This window comes from Marmota flaviventris, chromosome 5, assembly GCF_047511675.1.
Source record: "Marmota flaviventris isolate mMarFla1 chromosome 5, mMarFla1.hap1, whole genome shotgun sequence".
In the NCBI taxonomy this organism is placed as follows: domain Eukaryota; kingdom Metazoa; phylum Chordata; class Mammalia; order Rodentia; family Sciuridae; genus Marmota; species Marmota flaviventris.
In genome coordinates this window covers 68635942-68655988 of record NC_092502.1, presented here as the reverse complement: position 1 = coordinate 68655988, position 20047 = coordinate 68635942, and the positions used below count along the sequence as shown (strand labels likewise).

The 20047-nt window shown below is 49.6% G+C and overlaps 1 protein-coding gene across 2 annotated transcripts; it reads right to left on the bottom strand.

The window, feature by feature from the left end:
• Window positions 1-3557: 3557 nt before the first annotated feature.
• On the bottom strand, window positions 3558-18430 carry Spry4 (sprouty RTK signaling antagonist 4). Of its 2 annotated transcripts, none has more exons than XM_027927505.2 (2): window positions 18248-18430; window positions 3558-8220 (listed from the first exon to the last, which is right to left on the bottom strand). In XM_027927505.2, the coding sequence occupies exon 2, from the start codon at window positions 8171-8173 to the stop codon at window positions 7274-7276; it is 900 nt and encodes a 299-aa protein (XP_027783306.1). In that variant the 5' UTR covers window positions 8174-8220; window positions 18248-18430; the 3' UTR covers window positions 3558-7273. The 2 variants fall into 2 exon arrangements, with proteins under 2 accessions (XP_027783306.1, XP_071468380.1); XM_071612279.1 differs by lacking the exon at window positions 18248-18430 and adding an exon at window positions 8805-10947.
• Window positions 18431-20047: the final 1617 nt, after the last annotated feature.

Below are 20047 nucleotides of genomic sequence, written 5' to 3'. Positions count from 1 at the left end.
TCTTTACCCCATTTTCCTAAGAGTGGCCTTGTGGAAGTAGCTGTCTCTTCTTCGAGAGCCACAATGCCCCAGCTAGGCCCACTCTGGGAACTGACCTGCCTAGATGGACACAGTGCTTTAGTAACCCTGGGCTGGCTGGATCAGTGCCCGAGAAATGGTCAAGGGGAGCTTGGAGGGTTGAGTGGGGCACTGCTTTTAACTTGGGGAGTCCCCAACGCCTACCCCACTTACTTCCACTCCTCCCTGACACTTTGGCTTTCTGGTCCCTGTTCCATCCGTCTACTCCAAAGCTGGCATGAAGAGGAAGATGTCTGTGCCCTAGAAGGGCGGCGTAGCCTATGCCCACTGTCCTGTGTATTCACGTCTCCTCACTTACCCATGAAATCAACAGACTTTGACTTTTCAAATTATCTGAAGCAATCTACATTTCCTTCTCTCACCTTGAAGATTTTTGCTCTGTCCCCAGATACTGCCCCTAGCCATCTCAGCCCCAGTTATTTCTCTATCTTAGAGGAAATCAGGAATGCTGTTCTGAGCAATTTCAGAAGGGATGGTAGCAATGTTGTATGGTCACAGAGGATCCTTCCCAAGCCGCTTGATGATGAGCCCTTAGTATTTTATATGGGGTGTTGATGGTTCACTGGTGAGATATGGGTTCAAGTCCCATCTCAGTTACAGTGGAAGTATTCTTGGTTTAAACAAACTACCTATTCTACTGACTTCCACAGAAGCCCCAGGGGAAGAAAGCCTCCTCTTTCTGGGGATGCAGGAAGGCATCCCAGGGGAGGTGGTCCACAGTTTGGCCTAATACTTATAAAAGCTTCTTAGTGTTCCGCGTACTGGCCTTGGAGGTGGATCCTCTAAGTTGGAATCCCAGGTCTACCTCTTATCAACCTTGTAGTTCCTTGGGCAAGCAACTTAATCTCTAAGCCTTGATTTTCTCATCTGTAATGAGGCTGATTGTATCAACCTAGTTTAATTGTTTTCAGGATTGTAAACAAGAATCTGCATCTGTGCTCAGAAGTGATATCCTCTGTAATTATATCCTGAGGCCGCTTGGTCTGTTGCCCTGAGGCTTCACAGAGTGACCTGTCTGCAGGTTTTCCAACTGCTGATTACAGTCAGAACCCCACCCATCGCTCTGTGACCTCTCTCTGAGCTACTCCCTCCACTATGCCCTGTGGAGGGGAGGAAGCCAGTCAGGACATCACTGGATTCTCTTCAGATACAGTGAAGGGGCCCAAGGGAGAGGGTGGGAGAGGAAGGGAAAGGGATGAGGGATGGCTCCAAACTTTTGCAACAGTTAAATGTTAATATGGGTGTCGGCATAGGAAGTATCTTCTAATGACAGAAGGAACCCAGGGAGTTTTTCAATCATCTCCTGCTTAACACATACAGATGTATTCATAATCACCCCTTGCCTCGGGCCTCGAGGCCCAGGTGGGTTCCAGACGGCCTGAGCCGCTGCCAGACAAGAGTCCTTAAAGAGCATCATGTAGACAATTGGAATGCCATTTATCGTGCAAAACACAATAAAACCCTGAGCTCTCTTCCTGTCTCAGAGACCTATAAATTATGAAAATTATACCTGCCCCAGGCCATGGACATATTGTTTTATTAAAGTTCCGATGAATAAACTTAAGGCTCTTAAAAATGTCCTCTTGGCTTTTCCTCCGGCTCACACCTCCAGCATGGAGCCTGCTGCCTGGGTTTGTTGGATTCGTTCACAGTTCTTCAGAAAAAACTGAGCTCACTTGAGCTATGGAGTTGGGGCCTCTTGAACAGATGACCAGGCTAGGGGTGTGTGTGTGTGTGTATGTGTTATAGACCATTTGTTCTGGTGTGATGTCCTCTTAGGGGATATATGGTCATGGACAAAGAGAGGGTTAAAATCTGCACCCCTCCCATGTTTTTTTCTAATATTGGGGCCTGAACCTGGGGGCTCATGCATGCCAGGCAGGTGCTCTACCACTATGCTTCGCCCCAAGCCCCATCCTTCCTGTTTATTTTTACACTGGATCTCTGGGGAGCCTTCTATCTACTCCATCATGTTCTTTGTCCCCAAATTGAGTCACTAAATCGTCTTTACTCTCTACCTCTCATCACATAATGGGTGTGACTTCTTTGGACCTGTTTCTACATCTCTAAGAGGGAAATAACCATAATATCTGTCACACATATTCAGTATAAAGCAAAAAAGAAAATTCCACTATTGTCACCCCAAAGCCATCTCTTAATTAGGAATCTAGAGGAATAGGACCAGATGGATAAAGATAAGAGAAGCCCATGGAACTTTTTCTATGGAAAAGTTCAGCTTCCATTTCCCCAAGAGCATTTGGGTGGGTGGGACTTTAAGCACTCAACACCTGGTACAGGTTTTTGTTGCTTTAATTCCCTAAACTCTAGAAACAAAGTAGAAAAACCAGTGAGGGTGTGTGTATGTGCGGGACTACCCTATGTCCCAGTAGAAAGAAACCCAGGACAGAGACAAAGTGTGGTAGACACCAGTAAGGACTGAGCTGATTAAAAACAAATTATTCCCCAAGTGCCAGTTACTTACCTTGATGGGGAAAAAAGAATTGAAGCACTAATTAACCTTTGTCCATCCTGGAGAGGGGACAGGCCACATGGTCAGGCAACAGAGAGGGAAGCCAAGCCTACTTTTATTCCAAAGTTTTATTATAAACAAGAACACCCTGAAGAAACTTCGTGCCTTCTTGGGCAGTGACCAGGAGATCCTTGGCAGGCATTTGGATGTCTCCAAAGGAACAAGGCTTGTATTTCACAAAGGAGCCTGGGAGGCCATAACTGGTGATCTCTAGAAAAACCAAGAACTGAAATAGGGATCCTGATCTCTCCCTCCACCCGCCCCTTAACCATCATTGGTCATCTCTCCCACTGATTGGTAATAGGAACTATTAATAATTTTTCTTCCAGAAAACAAGGCATAAAGTCCAATTCTCATTGTGATTGACTTATGAGGTAATGAAAAAATCCCCCCAGTTGTGTAAACGGAGAAGTGGCTGGGTCTTACCAAGTTTGAGAGTAAGAGGGGATGGGGGACATGGAAATCAAATGGAAAGTACATGAGAAGGACAAAGACAAGTACTTCAGTGGATGGAAGGCTTTAGTGATCAAAGGAACTGGCTTTGGACAATATCCATCATTCCACTGTAAACCAGGAAGTCACCAAGGGCTTTTCTGTTTGGCTTCCTGAAGCCTATAGATTTGGGAGAATCAAGGCCTAAGTGAAGAGATGCAGAATTTTCACAAAACAGACAGATCAGATTACTCTTCCCCACCTTGTCTATGAGTTACCAAGATCCCCAGTGTAGGAGACCACCGGCCCAGGAAAGAGGATTTCACAGCATCTGGTGGTCGTCAGTCTCCCAATAAAGTGAAGCTTTCCTTCAAGGTTCTTAGGTCATCTGAGAGGCAGGACAGGGGTCTGTCCCAGCCCAGAAGGACCCCGCTCCCTGCAGTTGATGCAGTGGCCTAGTGTTTTCTGACAAGCCAAAGGCCTTGCTAGGAGGATGGGCCAGAAACTGAACACAAAGACACACGAGAAAACAACCTGTGTATATTTAACAATATATATTTATAGATATTTTCTAGATCAGTACATTCAGTTTTTAACTTGTTTTTTTCTTCACAAACAGAAGAACTCTTACAATAGTAGACTTTCTAAAATAAATACTATTAAAATAGAGCTTCAAAATAAATATTCTATACAAAGGAAACCTTCTGTGGTAACTTTTTGTGGTGGGGTGAGAAGGGGCTACAGTGAAGGGGAAAATGAAGTAGGAATGTGGTGGTGGTGGGGGGGGAGCCAGGGAACAGCTTTACTGCTTGCAACACGAAACCAAACTGTGGGGCAGCAAGTTAGAGAGAGCAAGAGAAGAACACTGCACACACGCAGCTACCCACAGCCAAACAATAGCAATGCAATATTTGACATCCACTGTCACAGTAAGCAGAGAAGGCATGAAAATGCTTACCAAAGGCATGAACCAGAGGGCTGGTGAAGCTTGCAGGATGCCATAGTGAACTGTACAGCGCAGAGTTGTGTCCCTGCACCCCATCACACACTTCCTGGGGCAGCATAGGAGAATGTGACACTTCAAGGTGACAGTCACCTGGGTTCTGGCCAGACACAATTTTCACGTGTGCAACCTCAGGCAAGTCTGTCTAAATGGGTCCCACTTGATGCACAGCAGGAATCAATGTAGACTCCAAACACAGAACAAACCCCACACCACATGCGTACCTTCTGTCTGTCAGCTGTGAAGGGTCAACAGAAGGGACCAGTCTTCACTTCCAGCCGGTTTCTCAGAGGAGCCTTGGTTGCACCCTATCACTTGATCTGGGAGGGTTCTGCTAGCCTAGACCCAGTTCCCAGGGTGCCTGTTGGGGTGCCGGCCTTCATAAACCCACCCTCAAGGCGGGGCAGGCAAGCAGCCACAGAAAAACTAGGCAAAGTGTCCTGGATCAACCCCAGTCCCAGGTCTAAGAGAAGTGGGAACCAGCTGGCACTTTTCAAGATGAGACGTAATCCAGCCAAGCAAGCTGCTGGTGACAGCAAGCAACCAGCCAGAAGCAGCTACAGAAATGTGTTCTCAGTGCTTGATCCCTCTGCGGCTCTGGACTGGCTTGGGAAGGGCTGGGGGACCCACAGGCAAGCCACATTTTTCCTTTTTCTTTTTGGCCAACGAGCCAGGGAAGACCGAAGCTGAGGGGACTGGTGCACGGCAGAGCTGGGAGAACCCAGGGCGCTTCCTTCACTGCTTCCCTTTCGCCACTGCGCACGCGGGGCACAGAGGTGGACTCCTGGGGACAGTTCTGCTGACACAGATCTAGCAGGTTAAACACAAGCCACAACAGGGGAGGGGAAAAAAGAAAGAAGGCAAACCAAAACCCACAAGATCCGTGTTTACAACTATGTACACAAAAAGTCAGGGTTCAGGAGGCCATTTGCCAGGAAATGGGGTCTTTGTCAGTAGGGGGTCAGTGTGTGTGTGTGTGAATGCGTGCATGCATGTGTGTGTGTGTGTGTGTGTGTGTACACAGCTTATGAAAACCAATTCTCCACAGAATGGGTGTGTAGACCAAGATCACCAAAGTGCAACTTGCCACTGGGTTAAGTTTCCCATGGAGACAATTTTGAGGGAGGGGCCCTGAGAGCCAATCCCATGGCCTTGCAGGAAAGAGTGCACGTGTGCTATCATTTGGGGGGGGCCACCTCTGCACACCTCGTCTGAGGAAAAACCTCTCCAGCCCCTTCAGCACACTTCCAATACATTCAATGAGTAAGTGGTTGCTGAACGTTTGTTTTCACCATTCCCTCCAATTTGTGCAAGAACATCCATACATCCATCACAATTGTGGCAAGGGGAGCTATATGAATTAGCCTTGGAAAATGAAGATGCAATACCTTATACTCGCCTTTTACAAGCCAGCAGATGTTACATAAATAAAGCCAAAAATAATAAGACCCTCCCTTCCTCCAATCAATAAATACCTATGGTTACAATTAACTTATTCTAAATCATAAGATGTTAACTACTAATATCCGAAGGGCGGGGGAGGAGGAGTCCTTGAGAAGCATGAAGTACATGCCACTCTGGGCTCCCTGCATCCTTTTTTGGAGGCAGTTCTGTTTCTATAGAACAAGCTGGAAATGCTACAGATGCTGTCTAATGCGCTTCCAATTTTACCTGGGGCATCTCTTCTGACCCAGGCCATTTCCTCTCAACAGATGGGGGGTGGGACACAACATACCACACAAAGCAAAAACCCCACACAACAATAGCTGGGGTGGGGGTGGGGGTCAGGGTGGGGGAGGACCAGACACACTACAGCTTTTGCATGCAACAAGTACCTACCCACTGGACGTGCTGCACTTTCCGAGTCCTTTAGCACCTTGAAAGAAAGAGTTGCTACGTCTTTGGGGGCTGTCGGGAGGGCGGTGTGCTGTGCACAAAAGCAGGGCTCGATCCCAGGGGCCCCTGGAGAACTTTCCCACCCTCTCTTGAGTTCTTCTGACTCCCCCGCTGGGGCTTCCTAACGCTAAAATATACTCTTTTCACCATCTCTATTTACATAAAGATACAGACGCATCACTATACACAAAGGCTATGACAGTAAGCAGCAGAATCAGGAGAGAGGAAATCCAGCCCCAGCTCGGCTCAGCTGTCATTCTGCCAATGAGAGGTGCTGCCTCTTCTTCGCTGATAAGATCCTCTTCTTGGTGGGCAGGGGAATTGTGTTCCTTGAGGTCGCTTGCCCCCCAGATTTTGATATCAGCCCTTCCTGGGGGTGGCCCAAAAGGAAGCAAGTTGCTTTATTATTATTTTTTTAAAACACCGTTAGCATCTGGTTTAATTATTCTATAAAAACATCGCGACTGGATCCAGAGACCACAGCCTCAGACTCATTGGCAAAATTATATTTGGTCTCGCATGTGCTCCCCTGGCCTCCTCTACCCATCAAGTTTCTGGAAAGGATCTGAGTAGAGAGAACTCAGGACACAGAGCAGGTGGGCAAGTCTGTGACTCGGTAAGAACCGGTGGACGGTGTGATGAGCGGACACCCCAAGTTAGTGATGCGGCCAAGAGAGAGGAATGCACTGCTCATTGGCTCCGAAATCCATCCTGTGGTTCTGGGGAGGCAGGAGGAGGAATGAGGCTTCAACTCACTTGCTGTCCTCTGTTCTCAGCAACTCCCAAGTATATACAATAGGAATGGCTAGGGTGTTCTAGACCTTCTCCTGGACGCAGGAGCCAACTGGTGTGGAGGGAGGAGGGGAAGAAGAAGGTTGAGAAGTTGAGATTCCAAGGGTCTTCTTCAAGGTTACCCTGGTCCTCAGTTAACAATTCCTCCCAGGCAGCCAGCAGGCTTCTGTGAGAGCCAAAGACAATGGCAAAGTGGGAGGGAGACAGGGAGGGAGGAGCAAGGACCCCGAAGGCCATCAAGCAGCTGCAACTTGGGAAATGCGTCCACATCTATGTTCCGTCTTCTGAAAAAGAAAAATCCCCCCAAAATCACACCCTGCCCGTGCCACTGTCTGCTTGACACAAAGTTCCAAGACCCTAAAAAAACCCAGAGTACATCTTCATCCTTTTGGGGAACAGAGGGTGGGTGATGGTGGCTGTCTCTGCCTGCTTCTTCCCAAGCCACGGATGTGAAGAGGACACACGTGAGCAAGGTCAGCCTCAGAAGACTGGCAGGAGGAATCACGTTTCTAGGGACAGCACTGGGGCTTCAACCCAAAGTGTCAGAAAGGCTTGTCGGGTCTGCTGGCCTTGACGTCCCCGCTGGCTGCCTTGCAGATGACGCTGTTCGTATGCTTGCAGCGGCAACCAGGGCGGCGCAGGCGGTCATAGCCACGCTGGGCCAGCTTCACGCAGCCGGTGGCGGGCAGGTAGCAGAGCAGGCAGGGCAGCACCATGGAGAGGGCACCCATGAAGGACCAGCGGGCGCAGCAGTTGGAACGGGAGCAGGAGCAGGGATGGTCGGCGCAGGAGCCCTCATCGTCCTCGTTGGTGCAATGGTAGAAGATGCCCTGTACCAGGCACATACATGTGCCATAGTTGACCAGGGTTTGGGCCGAGCACAAGCACTCCTGGTTGCACACCCAGCAGGAGGGCAACGTCCGGGGGGACGCACACTCCTTGCACTTACACTTCCCACAGGCCTCGCACAGCAAGAAGTGCTTGTCCAGCTCTGGTGGGACTGCTGGGCCCTTTAGGTCCAGTGGCTTACAATGGACCACCTTGGGTTGGAGGCGCACTGCCCTGGGCGAGGCCTGCTCAGCCACAGGTGGCGGGGCCATGTGGTCTAGGAGCCGCTGATCAGAAGAGGTGCTGCTACTGCTGCTGACAGAGCTGGGGCGCCCACTGAAGGAGATCCAGTGATGAGTGACATCCTGGTCACAGCGGGCAGGTGTTGGGGCCAATTCTGGGGCCCCAGCCCGGGGCCGCTTGGGGCCAGTTGGGGGGGCCAGGCCAGGGTTGTCAATGTAGTCGTTCTCCACGTGGCTGGTCTTCATCTGGTCAATGGGAAGGATGGTGAGTGGGTGCTGGAGCCGACTGTGGGGCATCCGGCTATCAAGAAGGGGCTGCACCATGACTGAGCTGGGAGTCAAAGGGACGCTCTGTGGGATCGGGGGCTCCATGGGGCTGGAGGTTCTGGACCGCGCCGAGAAACAGGCTTCTAAGGGCCCTGGGGGAAAGTAGGGAAAAGGAAGAGAGAATGGATTCCAGGCATCAATCAGTAGGCAGCCTGTTAAAGGTCTCCCCCCCCCCACACCCCCCCCCAACAGTCCTTGGAAGCCCAAGTAAAATGGGAATTCAATTCTCAGGTTTCCTTAGTGGACTTTCCAGTAATATCCATGGCTTAGATAATTAATAAAATTATTAGTAATGACAATACTAATAATAATAATGGTAGAAATAACACTTATTGGGCTGGGAATACTTGCCTAGCAGAAAGAAAAAATTTAAAAAGTAGTATTGTATTTAAGTTACTCTCTTTTAAGTATCATGTATATCATTAAGTCATTAACTCTTTACAACAATGGTAAAATGTTATCAACTATTATTCCCCTTTTCTACTTACAAAAAACTAATGTTCCAAGTAACTTGTCCAAAGTCACATAGAAGTATCAATAGAAGGACCAAGGTTCAAACATGGACAGTCTGAGTCTATTCTCACAATTGCTGTGAAACACGCTCATTTAAAATATACAGCTCAACAGTTATAAATAAACACAGAATCTGAAATTAGATCCGAGTTTGAATTCTTACCTTTGCCTACCAGCGTCTCTGTGGATGAGTTCTTTCATGTCTATGCCTTAGGCCTTAGTTTTGTCATCTGTAAATGGGTTTTTTAAACATCTTTATTTTATTTGTTTTTATGTGGTGCTGAGGATGGAACCCAGTGCCTCACGCATACTCTGCCGCTGAGCTACAGCTCCATGTAAATGGGTTCTTGCAAGGATTAAATAAGAAAATGCAAATCTAGGACCTAGCCCACTGCATGGTGCATGGCAAGTACTTGACAATTTATCATACCCGAGAACAGTTTAGATTCCGTGAGCACTGACAAGCACTTCGTGCCAAGCATTGCGCTGGGTGCTGAACACAACCGCCCCTGTGTGCTCCCACGGAGTTTATCAGCTGGATAAACAAAAGCCATTATTTCAGATATTCACAAGAGAAGGAAGGGCTATATCTGTTGCCTGCACATCCAGGATATTAACTTATTACTACTACTTCCAAGGGTAGCAACCTCCAGTGGCTAATAACTCCTGGGTAGGTGAGCTTCTGACACCTTGGATGGGAAATCCTCTCAAGGGGCGCTCACATCGCCCATTTCCAAGTGCTGAGCTGAACATTCAGCCTAAATGCTATTTACTAGAATAGCTAAGCCAACACTGGATCAGTTTCTAATTTCACTGAGAGAGTGCAATTTTAAGTTGGCATCTGGCCAGAGATTCAACTGCAGCGCCTGACACGGAACCCCAGGAAGTCACTTAAATCAAAGAGCGGAAACGGCTTGGTTCAAATTTAGAAAGTGCACATTGTTTTCTATTAGAAGTGCCATTTCCTTGCCTGCTGACCTTTACATTTGGAATTCGGATGGAGATCAATTTAAAGAAATAGCAGCAGAAGGCCGAGACCTCTGCTCAAGGGGATGCAATTTGGAATTCAAGGGACAGATTAGACTCTGGGAAGATTCCACGCTTAAGAACTCCAGGGGATGGGGCGAGGAGGGAGGGGTGTAGAAGGAGAAGATGACAGGCTACACAACAAAAAACCCCACTGGATTAGTGTTATGGGTGGTGTTTCCGTAAAAGCTTTTGCAAGATGCTAATGACGTTGTAACTAGGAAAGCTGACCCTATCCCTCAGCTAATAGGTTAACTTTCCCTCAAAGGAGCTGCTGAAGAAGAGGATGGGGATAGTTTCCATGTGTAGTTCACCCCATATCTCTCTGGACTTGGGACACTGTGGGTCCATCTAGATATTCCAATCACAGGAGAGTGATAAGGAGGCATTCAAATGAACTCAGTATGTTACTTCTTCTGCCAGTTAAAATTGTTGAGGAAGAGCTTCCTTAGATGCCTCAAACCCATCAAATAGAGCTAGCTCTAGATGAAGCAGATAAAAAGGGTTCTGCAAGGCTCATCTGTGCATCATCTATACTGCTAAATGGGAAAAAAAAAAGGCAAATCTTTTCTACAAGGTTTAATGCTCAGTCAACTGATATTTCCCACTGACACAGGGGACCAACTATTGACTCTGTTCCCACAGCCCTGCCCATTTAAAAGATGCTGGAATTTCTTTATACACCTTTTCCTATCTTAGATAAAGTCTACCTGGTGACATCACCTGCCCCAAAGTTCTCTTCAGAGAACAGCATCTTCAGTTAGGAGTCCTCCCAGTAGCAATTTGCCTTAGGTATCTGGTGAGTCTGCCACTAGAGTAGTTATTTGCCAAGGCAGCCTGCTGTGGGGATCCTGTGGTCAGGGGTGGACAAAAAGAACACAAGGAAGTACTTATGGGTTGAAGTTTTTCCAGGGAATGCTATCTCAGGTACTTATTCGAAGTAGAGTCTCAAGGCCTTGCTTCTAGAATAAATGAAATCGAGGGTCAACAGACCAGGCAGGATTAGGGGCCAAAATTCCTAGCCTTGGGACTTTAACAAGAGGAAAAGGCTGAACTTGGTATAATGAAAAATGTTATGGATAAGACTCTCTGGCACCCTCCAAGAAATGCCTCAGCTTGGAATCTCACCCTTAGACAAAGACAACACGATCCCCTTATTCCAAAAGCCTGAGTTAGTAATACTACAGGTCCTGCCAACAAAATATCAGTGGCAGTTTGAAGATGATATTGTCCCGTGTAGCTGGGGTTGTCTCAGCTCTGGGGTTCTGGCCATGCTTACCAGAACAGTAAAGGTACCTAACCACCCCCCCCCCCCCCCCCCCGCCCCATCTCAGATTATCCACTCTTGTTTTCCCAGTTCATTACTGGAACTCTTTGAAAATAGCTGCAGGCAGATGAAACAAAAGCCATGGGCAATGCTCAGGGATTTTAACGGGCTCTGGAATCAGTGGGCAGATTCCCCAATTCATGAAAAGTCCCACCAGGAAGCCGGGGTGGGAGGAGCCACTGCAAGCAGTGGGGAAGTTGGCATTAGCAGGTTCCCATCACCCCCCACCCAGAGGCAGCTGTCAACATCTGGGCCTGCAATGGAGGCCAGACATGGGGGTGGGAGCTTGGCCTATGATGACTCAGCTCTCTCAGGACAAGAAGCATCTGATGGTTCCAGCAGGCATATTCTAAAATGTATCTTCCTACCATAACCTTCATGTAGGATCTCTCTTCTGGCTACTAGCTCAGCAAAAACCAATGGCTGGCTCAGAGTTTCACTGCTTAAACTTGCTCAGGCCTGAGGCCTCACCTGCCTGGTACAGGGACCCTCGCTGTAGGAGGGCCCTCCAAGAGCCCCTGATGAATTTATTTGGCTGGTAAAAAAAAGAAAAACAATTCCCGTTCTTTCTGTTTGATAAATCACCAGCACAGCTCCATGATGTCTCAAAAACAGAAAAACTGAGAGCTGGTTTAGAAGATCAATCTGCAAATCCTGGGACATGCTCTGAATGCTGCTGTGCATCTTAAGTGCAGTTTAATTAACTTATTTATTTAACAGTACTGGGGATTGAACTCAGGAGCTACTTCTGAGTGAAGTCTTTAGCCCTTTTTATTTTGAGATAGGGTCTTGCTAAGTTGCCCAGGCTGACCTCAGCCTCCCAGGTCACTGGGAGTACAGGCATGCACCAGTACCCTGGGTTTTAAGTGCAGTTTAATACATACCTCTGCTTCCCCTCCAAGGAAGGAAGAGGTTCATACTATAAATAGGAGACAAGGCTTTGCCTCATGTAGGCTAGACTGATAGCCAATTTGGAAGACTCTAGAAAGAGAAATGAAGCCAACACTGCACTTAGCCAAAGAAGCATCTCTTTGGAGTTTTAGGTGGCATGAGGCAAGAGAACTTTCACCTTCACTCAACATTCTAATAATAATTATGGAAGCAGCTAATATTTAGGAAGCATTTCTAGGCTCTGGCTAAGCCCTCTTGCCATCACCTTGAAGTATAGTACCTATTCTACAGAGTTAGAAATGAAAACACAAAGGGTGGCTAAATTATAGGGAGTGATTAGGGCAGGATGAGACCCTAGACAGCAGAGGCTGTGAACTCAGGCATGCAGCCCTCCTCAACCCTGGAGTATTCATGGAAATACCAGTCACATTTGTAGCCATAGACCACCCCCCTCTTCTTCAGCCTTCCCAGTCTGCCACCAGCCCCCAGGGAACCTCACCAGGCCATTTGGGGTCTCAGTAACTCAGTGAGCAGCGAAATGAAGCCAGTCGGGGCTTGTATCAGATTGCTCCCTAGTTAGAGTTTTCACTGTGGTGGAGAGTAGGAAGCTAAGGGTTTGTAAGTTCCTGTTATTCAAGGAAGGCGCAGAGCTCAAGTTATCTCAACTTCTCAGTTTTCTCTGCTATCCTTTCTGTCACCTCATCCCTCTTTATTTTCATTTTTAGTTTCCTTAAAATCCAATGGGTCTCATTTACAGGATTTCACTACAAAGCAATCCTTAAAAGGAAACCCTGAAAGGGAATCCCCTCTGTTCTGCATCTACCAAGTTGAATTTACAGGTCCCTAAGCATCTTTATGGATGGCGCTTCCTGGACAGGTCTGTGGGGAAGGCAAGCAGTGAGGTACAAGGAAGCCAGAAAAGTTCTAGAAGACTAAATCTGCAGGATATGGAAACCCCCAGAACACAGCCCTGTGTTTGCTGTTTGGCACATCCGGGAGCCCAGAGCTGGCCAGTCTGCCATTTGTACCTGCAGGGAAGGGCTGCAGACCTACAGGCCAGGTGCAAAGAAGCAAGAGGTCTGTTAATCACCCAGTACACAACTGGGTTCACACAAGTGGGCCAGATGCCTATTCCCACCCACATCTTCCCCTGGACTTACCCTAGGGAGGGGAGTTGGGAAATATTGGGAAAACCTGACAGTTGTATTTTGAAAGCCATAGGTCAGCTAATGACAAACTGGCAAAAGGCTCTGACTGAATGGGCAGTTTTTGCACTGCCCCATTGAGTCTCTGGGGGTTCTTTTAGTGAAGGTTGTTTAACCCTTTAACAACTCAGAAAAAAGGTCTTTAAACTGTCAGAGAGTCCGCCCACCACTTTCAACCACCATTGCTTGGTTATTTTTGACAATATCCCGGGTTAGTTAATGAAGCTATAACCAAATGTTGACTTATTGCTTTAAAAAGACTTCTAAAGTGAAGGGACGCAAGGGAAGCCAGGGACTTGTCCTTCCCTGCACCCTAAGGAGGAAGACAAACTCTGCTGAGAATGGCCCCAGTGGGAGAATAAAGGTCTTAAGGCAGCTGGGTTTGTCTGGGAATCCTCCATTCTTCTCGAATTGCCTTGCCCCCCGCACCCCTCCCCACCCCCAGCACTGGCACTAAGGAGCTCACCTCAATCTATCAGAGATCACAAAAGAAAACAGTTGCTTTTCATCACTTCACCCTATCACCAGTTGTCAATTCCCAGTACTTCTTTTCCTTCTTTCACAACCAATCAGCTGAGTTCCAAAGCCCCCCCCCCCCCCCCCCCGCACATAATGGGTGGGAGACTGGCTGTACTTTGGTTCTGGGTTATTTTAACCAGCTTCAAGTTTCGGCTTCATTGTAGTACCCCATTAATTGTTGTCTACTCAGATCCTGTAAAAAGGAATCATGTTCAAATCACATCAGGGTCACCAAAAAAAAAAAAAAAAAAAAAAAAAAAAAAAAAGGAATCGGAGGGCTAGGGGTGTAGTTTAGTGGTAGAGGCTTGCTTAGTGTATGGAAGCCCTGGGTTCAATCCCCAGCATCTCTCTCTCTCTCTCACACACACACACCCACACCCACACCCACACACATTAGTAGCCATGTCAGAAAAGGGAGCTAGGAAGCTAGAAGGAACCTGCTAACCACCGCCATCATTTGGGAAGTACTGACCGAAGTCAAGGTGCAATGTGGGACCAGAACCGTAGACCCCCAAGGGAGAGCTTCTTCCCACACACATCAAGATGGTCTTATTTGTCTCCCTACCCTCCACCAAGAAATGAACAGACAATAATAGATTTTAGCTTACTCCTGGGACCAGGCAGGAAATGACTTCCCCCTTCCCCGAGCCAGAAACAGACAAGACTACCGACAAGGGAAACCACTCTTCTAAAAGTGGCCACCTGCCCTGAAGGGCCCCTTCCCTCCTCCACTAGACCCAGCACATCTGTGCTCCCTCCCCAGTGCCCTTGCTTCCTCCACTGACTGGGGCCTGTCCTTGGAAAGAACAATCGAGATCACAGCTGAATGGTGGAGCCTCTTAAGCCCAGCCACATGTCCTGGATACATTCCCCAGACTTGTCAGCTGCCCAGATCTGCAGGGTGGCCCCAGACCAAGAATACCCCGCCTCTTACATCATGCAACACCCCGCACCTCCTATATGATGCATTTAGTTAGTTAGAGGCACCCTTAAAACTAGGCCCTCCTCTGAGGATCCCAGTAACAGGGAGCAAGGCCCTAGTGCTGACCACTCACTAGCTGCTCTGCAGGCCCTCGGGGAAGACTGTTCCCCATCAAGGCCCATGCTTAGCAGGTTTGCCTAATCATTCATCCCTGCTCTGCCCTGGCCCCCAGCTGCTCTAATTCTCTCTCTCTTTGAGATCCGGCCTCACTAAGCTGCCCAGGAGGGCCTTGAACTTGGGGATTCCTCTGCCTCATCTTTCCCAGTAACCAGGATTCCACCAGGTCCAACTGCTCTGATTTTTTTGAGGGAGCAAAAGTATATTCCAGGGGCTGAGGTTGTGGCTCAGTGGTAGAGTGCTCATCTTTATTGTGTGAGGTACTGGGGTCAGTCCTGAGCAACATATAAAAATAAATGAAATCATATATATATGTATGTATTTTTTCCCCCAATGAGTTACTGCTTTCCCCTGTCAGGGAGATCCAGGTTGACCATGAGATGGAACACCTTCTCCACTCTGGCTATTCCCTTGCCTTAAAATGTCTGGAGTTTTGTTTATACATCTCAAACCCCACACTTTCAACTGTCAAACCCACAGACTAGGGCAAAAATCCTCACCAGGATTGAGATTTTTGTCACAAGGGACTTGCACCTCAGTAGAGGCCAAGAAGACAGGTACTCTAGATTCAGAACAAAATTATAATTCTCTGAAAGAAAGAGGAAGGACTCTTTCTAGGTCTTCTTCCTGCCAACATCTAGGTCTTACCTGACTAGATGGCCTAATTTAATAATAATAAAAAAAAAAATGCTTGTGGAGGCCCAAAATAGGGAGCTGGAAGATGCCACATTAAGCATCAGAATCTGAAATCCCTATATGTGGTCCCAAAGTATTAAACCCCATGCTGGGTGTGGTGGCCCATACCTGTAATCCCAGGAGGATCACAAGTTCCAGGCCAGCCTGGGCAACCTAAACCATGTCTCAAAATAAAATTAAAAGAGCCAGAGATGTAGCTAAGTGGCAGAGCACCCCTGGGTTCAATCCATGGTATCAAAAAGGACACACACAAAAAAAAGTATTAAGCCCCATAGCAACACATTTCAAGGGCCACTTTATGAATGGGTTTCTCCCTCTCCCTTAATTTTTAAATCACTGACATTCACATTTTGTTTTAATTTGTTATTCAGGAAAGTTAGCCAACCCTTTAGGAACATGCAATGTCAGGTTTACAAGATTGCGGGAAAGGGTAGGAGGTAGTCAAAGGGTTGATTTCCAAAAGGCCACATCTCTCCATAATCTTGGAAGGATGCAGACAAAAACGTCACCTCTGAGCCCCAAATGTTCACTAGTGCCCAGCCCCTAATCTGCTTCAGCTTGAAATCATCTATTCTATGTGTTCTGTCTCCTTCCACCATCCCCAACCAAAACTCTATGAAGAGTGCCTTTCAAGAAGGTAATATGGAAAGAGTCATGGGATCAAGCAGGAGGGATAGGGAAGGAGGGCATCCACAATCCACAAAGGAGTGACTTCTGAGTTCAGAATCTAAAATGGAAGATAACCAACAGATGTCCTTAATGTCTCCCTCATCCCAGCTGGCATATATCCGTCCATGGAGATTTAAAAAAAAAAAAATCTACCAAAAGGCTCCCTCTCCCCCTCCCCAGAGGAGCCACATAGCTCCAATTGGTCAGTGTGTACTGCTCACCAGATGAGGATTCACCTGGAGCCAGCCAGCACATGAGGACCCTCCCAAGGGATGGAAATAGAGGAAATGCAATTTCACAGTGACATATCTACAACTTCTTTCTCACCCCTCAGAGAAAGAGAGACCAACTGCAGCCCTCCTTTTCTTAGGCCACCCCACACCAGCACTAAATGGAAAAAAAGCTGAAAATTTCAGATGTTTATGCTCCATTAGTGTGAAGATCCGGAGAACTCTAAACATTGTGAAATCCACCAGTGCAATATTGGGTAGGGCCTCAGGCCAGCCTGCGCATATTAAGAGATTGATAAACCTCTATTTCCCAATGCTCTGGGCCTTTTACCTTCCAGCTTTGTATCCCCAAGAGGCTTGTCAAGAAGGTTAGAGTCTTGGTCTGCTAACCAGACATGTGCTTGCTCCCTTCCTCCACAGGTTCTCTGGCCTCTGATATGTCCGGCCTCTCCCCAAACTGGAGAGAATCATGGTCTGATTTAGAGGCAGGAAAGAGGGAGCTGCCACTAGTTCTGGACGCCCACTGAATCTCCCTCCACCTTTCCTTACAGCACAGCCTTGGTGGGGGATTCTCCCCAAGGATCACTGCGCCATAAGGAGGCCTCCTGCTCTCACCCAGGCCTGGCAATATGGATGCCCATCCAGCAGTTGGTGAGAGGAAGCAAGCAGCTCTACCCTCTGCTCACCATCCAGCCCCTCCAGCCCATTTCTCTAATCGCTACATCCCTCAGCCCTTCAAGCCATGCAACCATTTTCCGCCTCTCTTGCTTCTTCTGCCCACAACCCCCAGCCCCCAATCAAAGAGAATTGAGAAACCGTCTTCTTGCACAAGAGCAGCTACTGTCTAAATGCTTTTTGATCGTCTGCATGGAGGGGGAACTGGGCACAGCCCTGGCCCCAGTGATGGAGCCAAACTCCAGCTGCCCTGGCTGGCCAAACCCGCCTCACCCCCCTCCTTGCCCCCCGTGGCCTTGGCGATTCAGAATTTCTCAGAACGTACCGTCTCTATTCTCTCTCCTGGGTGATGTCAAGCCTGGTACCACCAAGAAGGAAGGAGGGAAAGTGGGAGCCTTATCTCTCCTACGCACGCAACCTCTTCCTCCAGCTCTCACACAACCGGCGTTATGTAAACGCACCTTCAGCCCCCACCAGACCTAGCGAGGTCCGGGGGCCCTGGGGCCTGGCACAGCTCTGTGTTCTGGGATAGGGAGACACGGGGTAGCCGAGGAGTTTCGGGTTCTGCCGAGGCAGGGGAAGGAAAAGGCAACTGCAAGGTAGTTGCACAGCATAAAATGCGGCAGCCGAGCAAAGGTCAGACGGCTAGGAACCGCCTAGCTAAGGAGAGGGAGTAGAAATGCCCGGCTGGCCCCGAGCTGACCATCTAGCCGGAGGCAGAAGGGGGGAAACCCAGTCGGTCCCGAATCCGAAGGGGCAAGAAAAATCTACGTCGAGCATAGGCCGCTGCGGCGGGCTGGGGAGATTCACGGCAGAGCTGGCACCGTGGGCACGAAGCCCGGGGGTGGGAGAGCTGTCCAAGGCGAGGGCGCCCCCCAGACCCAAGTGGTGGCTCCTGACCAAGCCCAAAGCCTCCGGTTCCAGCGCCCGAGGCGAGTGGTGGCAGCAGGAGGAAAGAGGCCAGGCCAGAGACAAACTCCTGGGACGCGCACGGGGCTTCCCGAGTCGCAGAGGGCGGGGAAGTCAGGCTTGGCAATGCCCAGGGGTCGGAACGGCGGTGCCAGGCTTTGAACACCCCCAGCGCCGTGCCGGCCGGGCGGAGGGCGTCAAGGAGCTGCGGCGCACCGCAGCGACTCCAGGAGACGCAAGCAGAGGGAAGGAACACAGAAGCGCGACTGGAAATAGCGCACCATTTGCCCCAGCCCGAGGGGAGTCGCGTCGTGGCTTAGAAGGGGCAGTTTCGGATCCCCAAACCGGCCATAGACTTACTTTGAGGAGCTGCAGAGTCACAAGCATCGCTCCACGTTTGTGTAAATCCCCGAACCCAAGCGGGTCAGCCGCTGCTGTACTCTCAGACGCCAGCCAGAGGAACCCGCAAGGCTCCCGGAGTCCCGCAGCTCCAGCTCGGGGCTGTCAGCTCTGCTCGCTGCCTCAGCGGCGATGTTGCAACCACTGCCTGGGAAAATGGCTTTTTTATGAATGGGAGGGAAGGGAGCTCCAGTGCGCACGCGCGCAGTCCGCGATTCTATGAATGGGTGGGCACAAGAGACCCCGCGCGCGCATGCGCTGCGCTCCTTTTTTTATGAATGGGGGGCCGGAAAAGAACTTAACCCGTGATTGCTGGGGCTGGCTCTGGCTCCTTAAGGGGCCGTCGTTCTTTTACAAAGAGGGGTGGAGGTTCGGGCGGAGGTTGTTGTTGGTTTTTTTTTTTTTTTTTGAATGAATGGAGGGCGGCGGCGACTGCTGCAGCTGGTTCAGTTGCGCGGGCTTTACCCCCTCCCAGCCTGCAAGAGGAGGTAAAAGCAACCTTCACACCACTGCGGGCCTGGGCAGGAACCCTCAGTGTCGCTGGGGGTGGGGGGCGCTGCGGCCTCCGGATACGAGGCTCAGAGCAGGGTGGGGGTGGACACACCTAGATCTGGGTATCTCTTCCCGCCGCAGGCAGTGTGGGGGGCGGGGGCGGGAGAACCCCTGCTGGGACCAGTGGCGCCCAGGGACGTCGGGGGCTGGGGGAAGGAATTTTGAATCTGCTTTTACCAGAAATTAAGAAAACGTCCATCGCCCATATTCAAGAAGGGAGGGGTGGGGGTTGTTGAGTGAATCTGGTTCCTTCCTTAAGGCTGAGTCTTTTTTGAGTGCAGACCACCCCTCCCCCATTTCTTGGGTGTGGACAGTGACTGGGCCGAGGCCTCTTCCGGCTCCAGTACCCCCCGGGGCGATTCTGTCCACTCAGCCAGAGGCCTCCCCACTCCAGAATGTAATCTCCTTAGTGCCAGGAGCTTCTGTCCGCCCTCTGCAGCCCTGGCTAGTTGCCTCCCACTCTATCCCCGCAGGTATCAGAGCCTTCACCGGTCGCTGGCTTAAGGAGCATCCGTCCACCGAAGGCCGACGGCCGGTGGCTGCCATAATCGACTTTCCCAAACCCCCTTCCATCCCCGCCTCCCCCTCCAGCTCCCCTAAAGGGAAGCGGGAGAAGCAGAAAACTGGCCAGGTGCATGGGTGGAGCCCGCCGCACCGAGGATGCGGCCGGGGTGGCCGCGGGATTAAATAACAGGGCTCTTGAGCCACAGAGGAAATGGAAATGGCCGGGGATCCTTTCTTTGCTGTTAATGAGTGGGGGCGGGGGGGGGGGTGTCAGCCCCAAGCCTGTGAAAAGAAAAGCCCCTGCCATTAGGCCTGACTCCTGGTAAGGAAGGAGCGAACCTTCTCTGTAGGCCCAGCTCCGCCCAGGAACAGAGGAGATTGTAGTCTCCGGGGAGCCAGGGGTAGGGGGTGGCTTTGATGCCAGGATAAGAGCTGGGCTTGAGTCTGAAATCCCTGTAAGGTGCGTCTTGCTAGTGTTAGGCCTTCCCACGAAGATGGTGAGGCTATTTCTTCCTACGCCACCATAGGACGGCACTTAGCTGTTGTCAGAGAAACCAATGAAAGGCCTCTCTCGCCTGGGGCTGGACTGGAGCTGCAGAGCTGGGAGCCCAGACTAGAACCCAAGGTCACTGTGTCCTAGTCTAAAATATTCTCACCACTAGGACTCATCTCTCCCGTGTGATTACTTACCCAACTTCTAGAGGC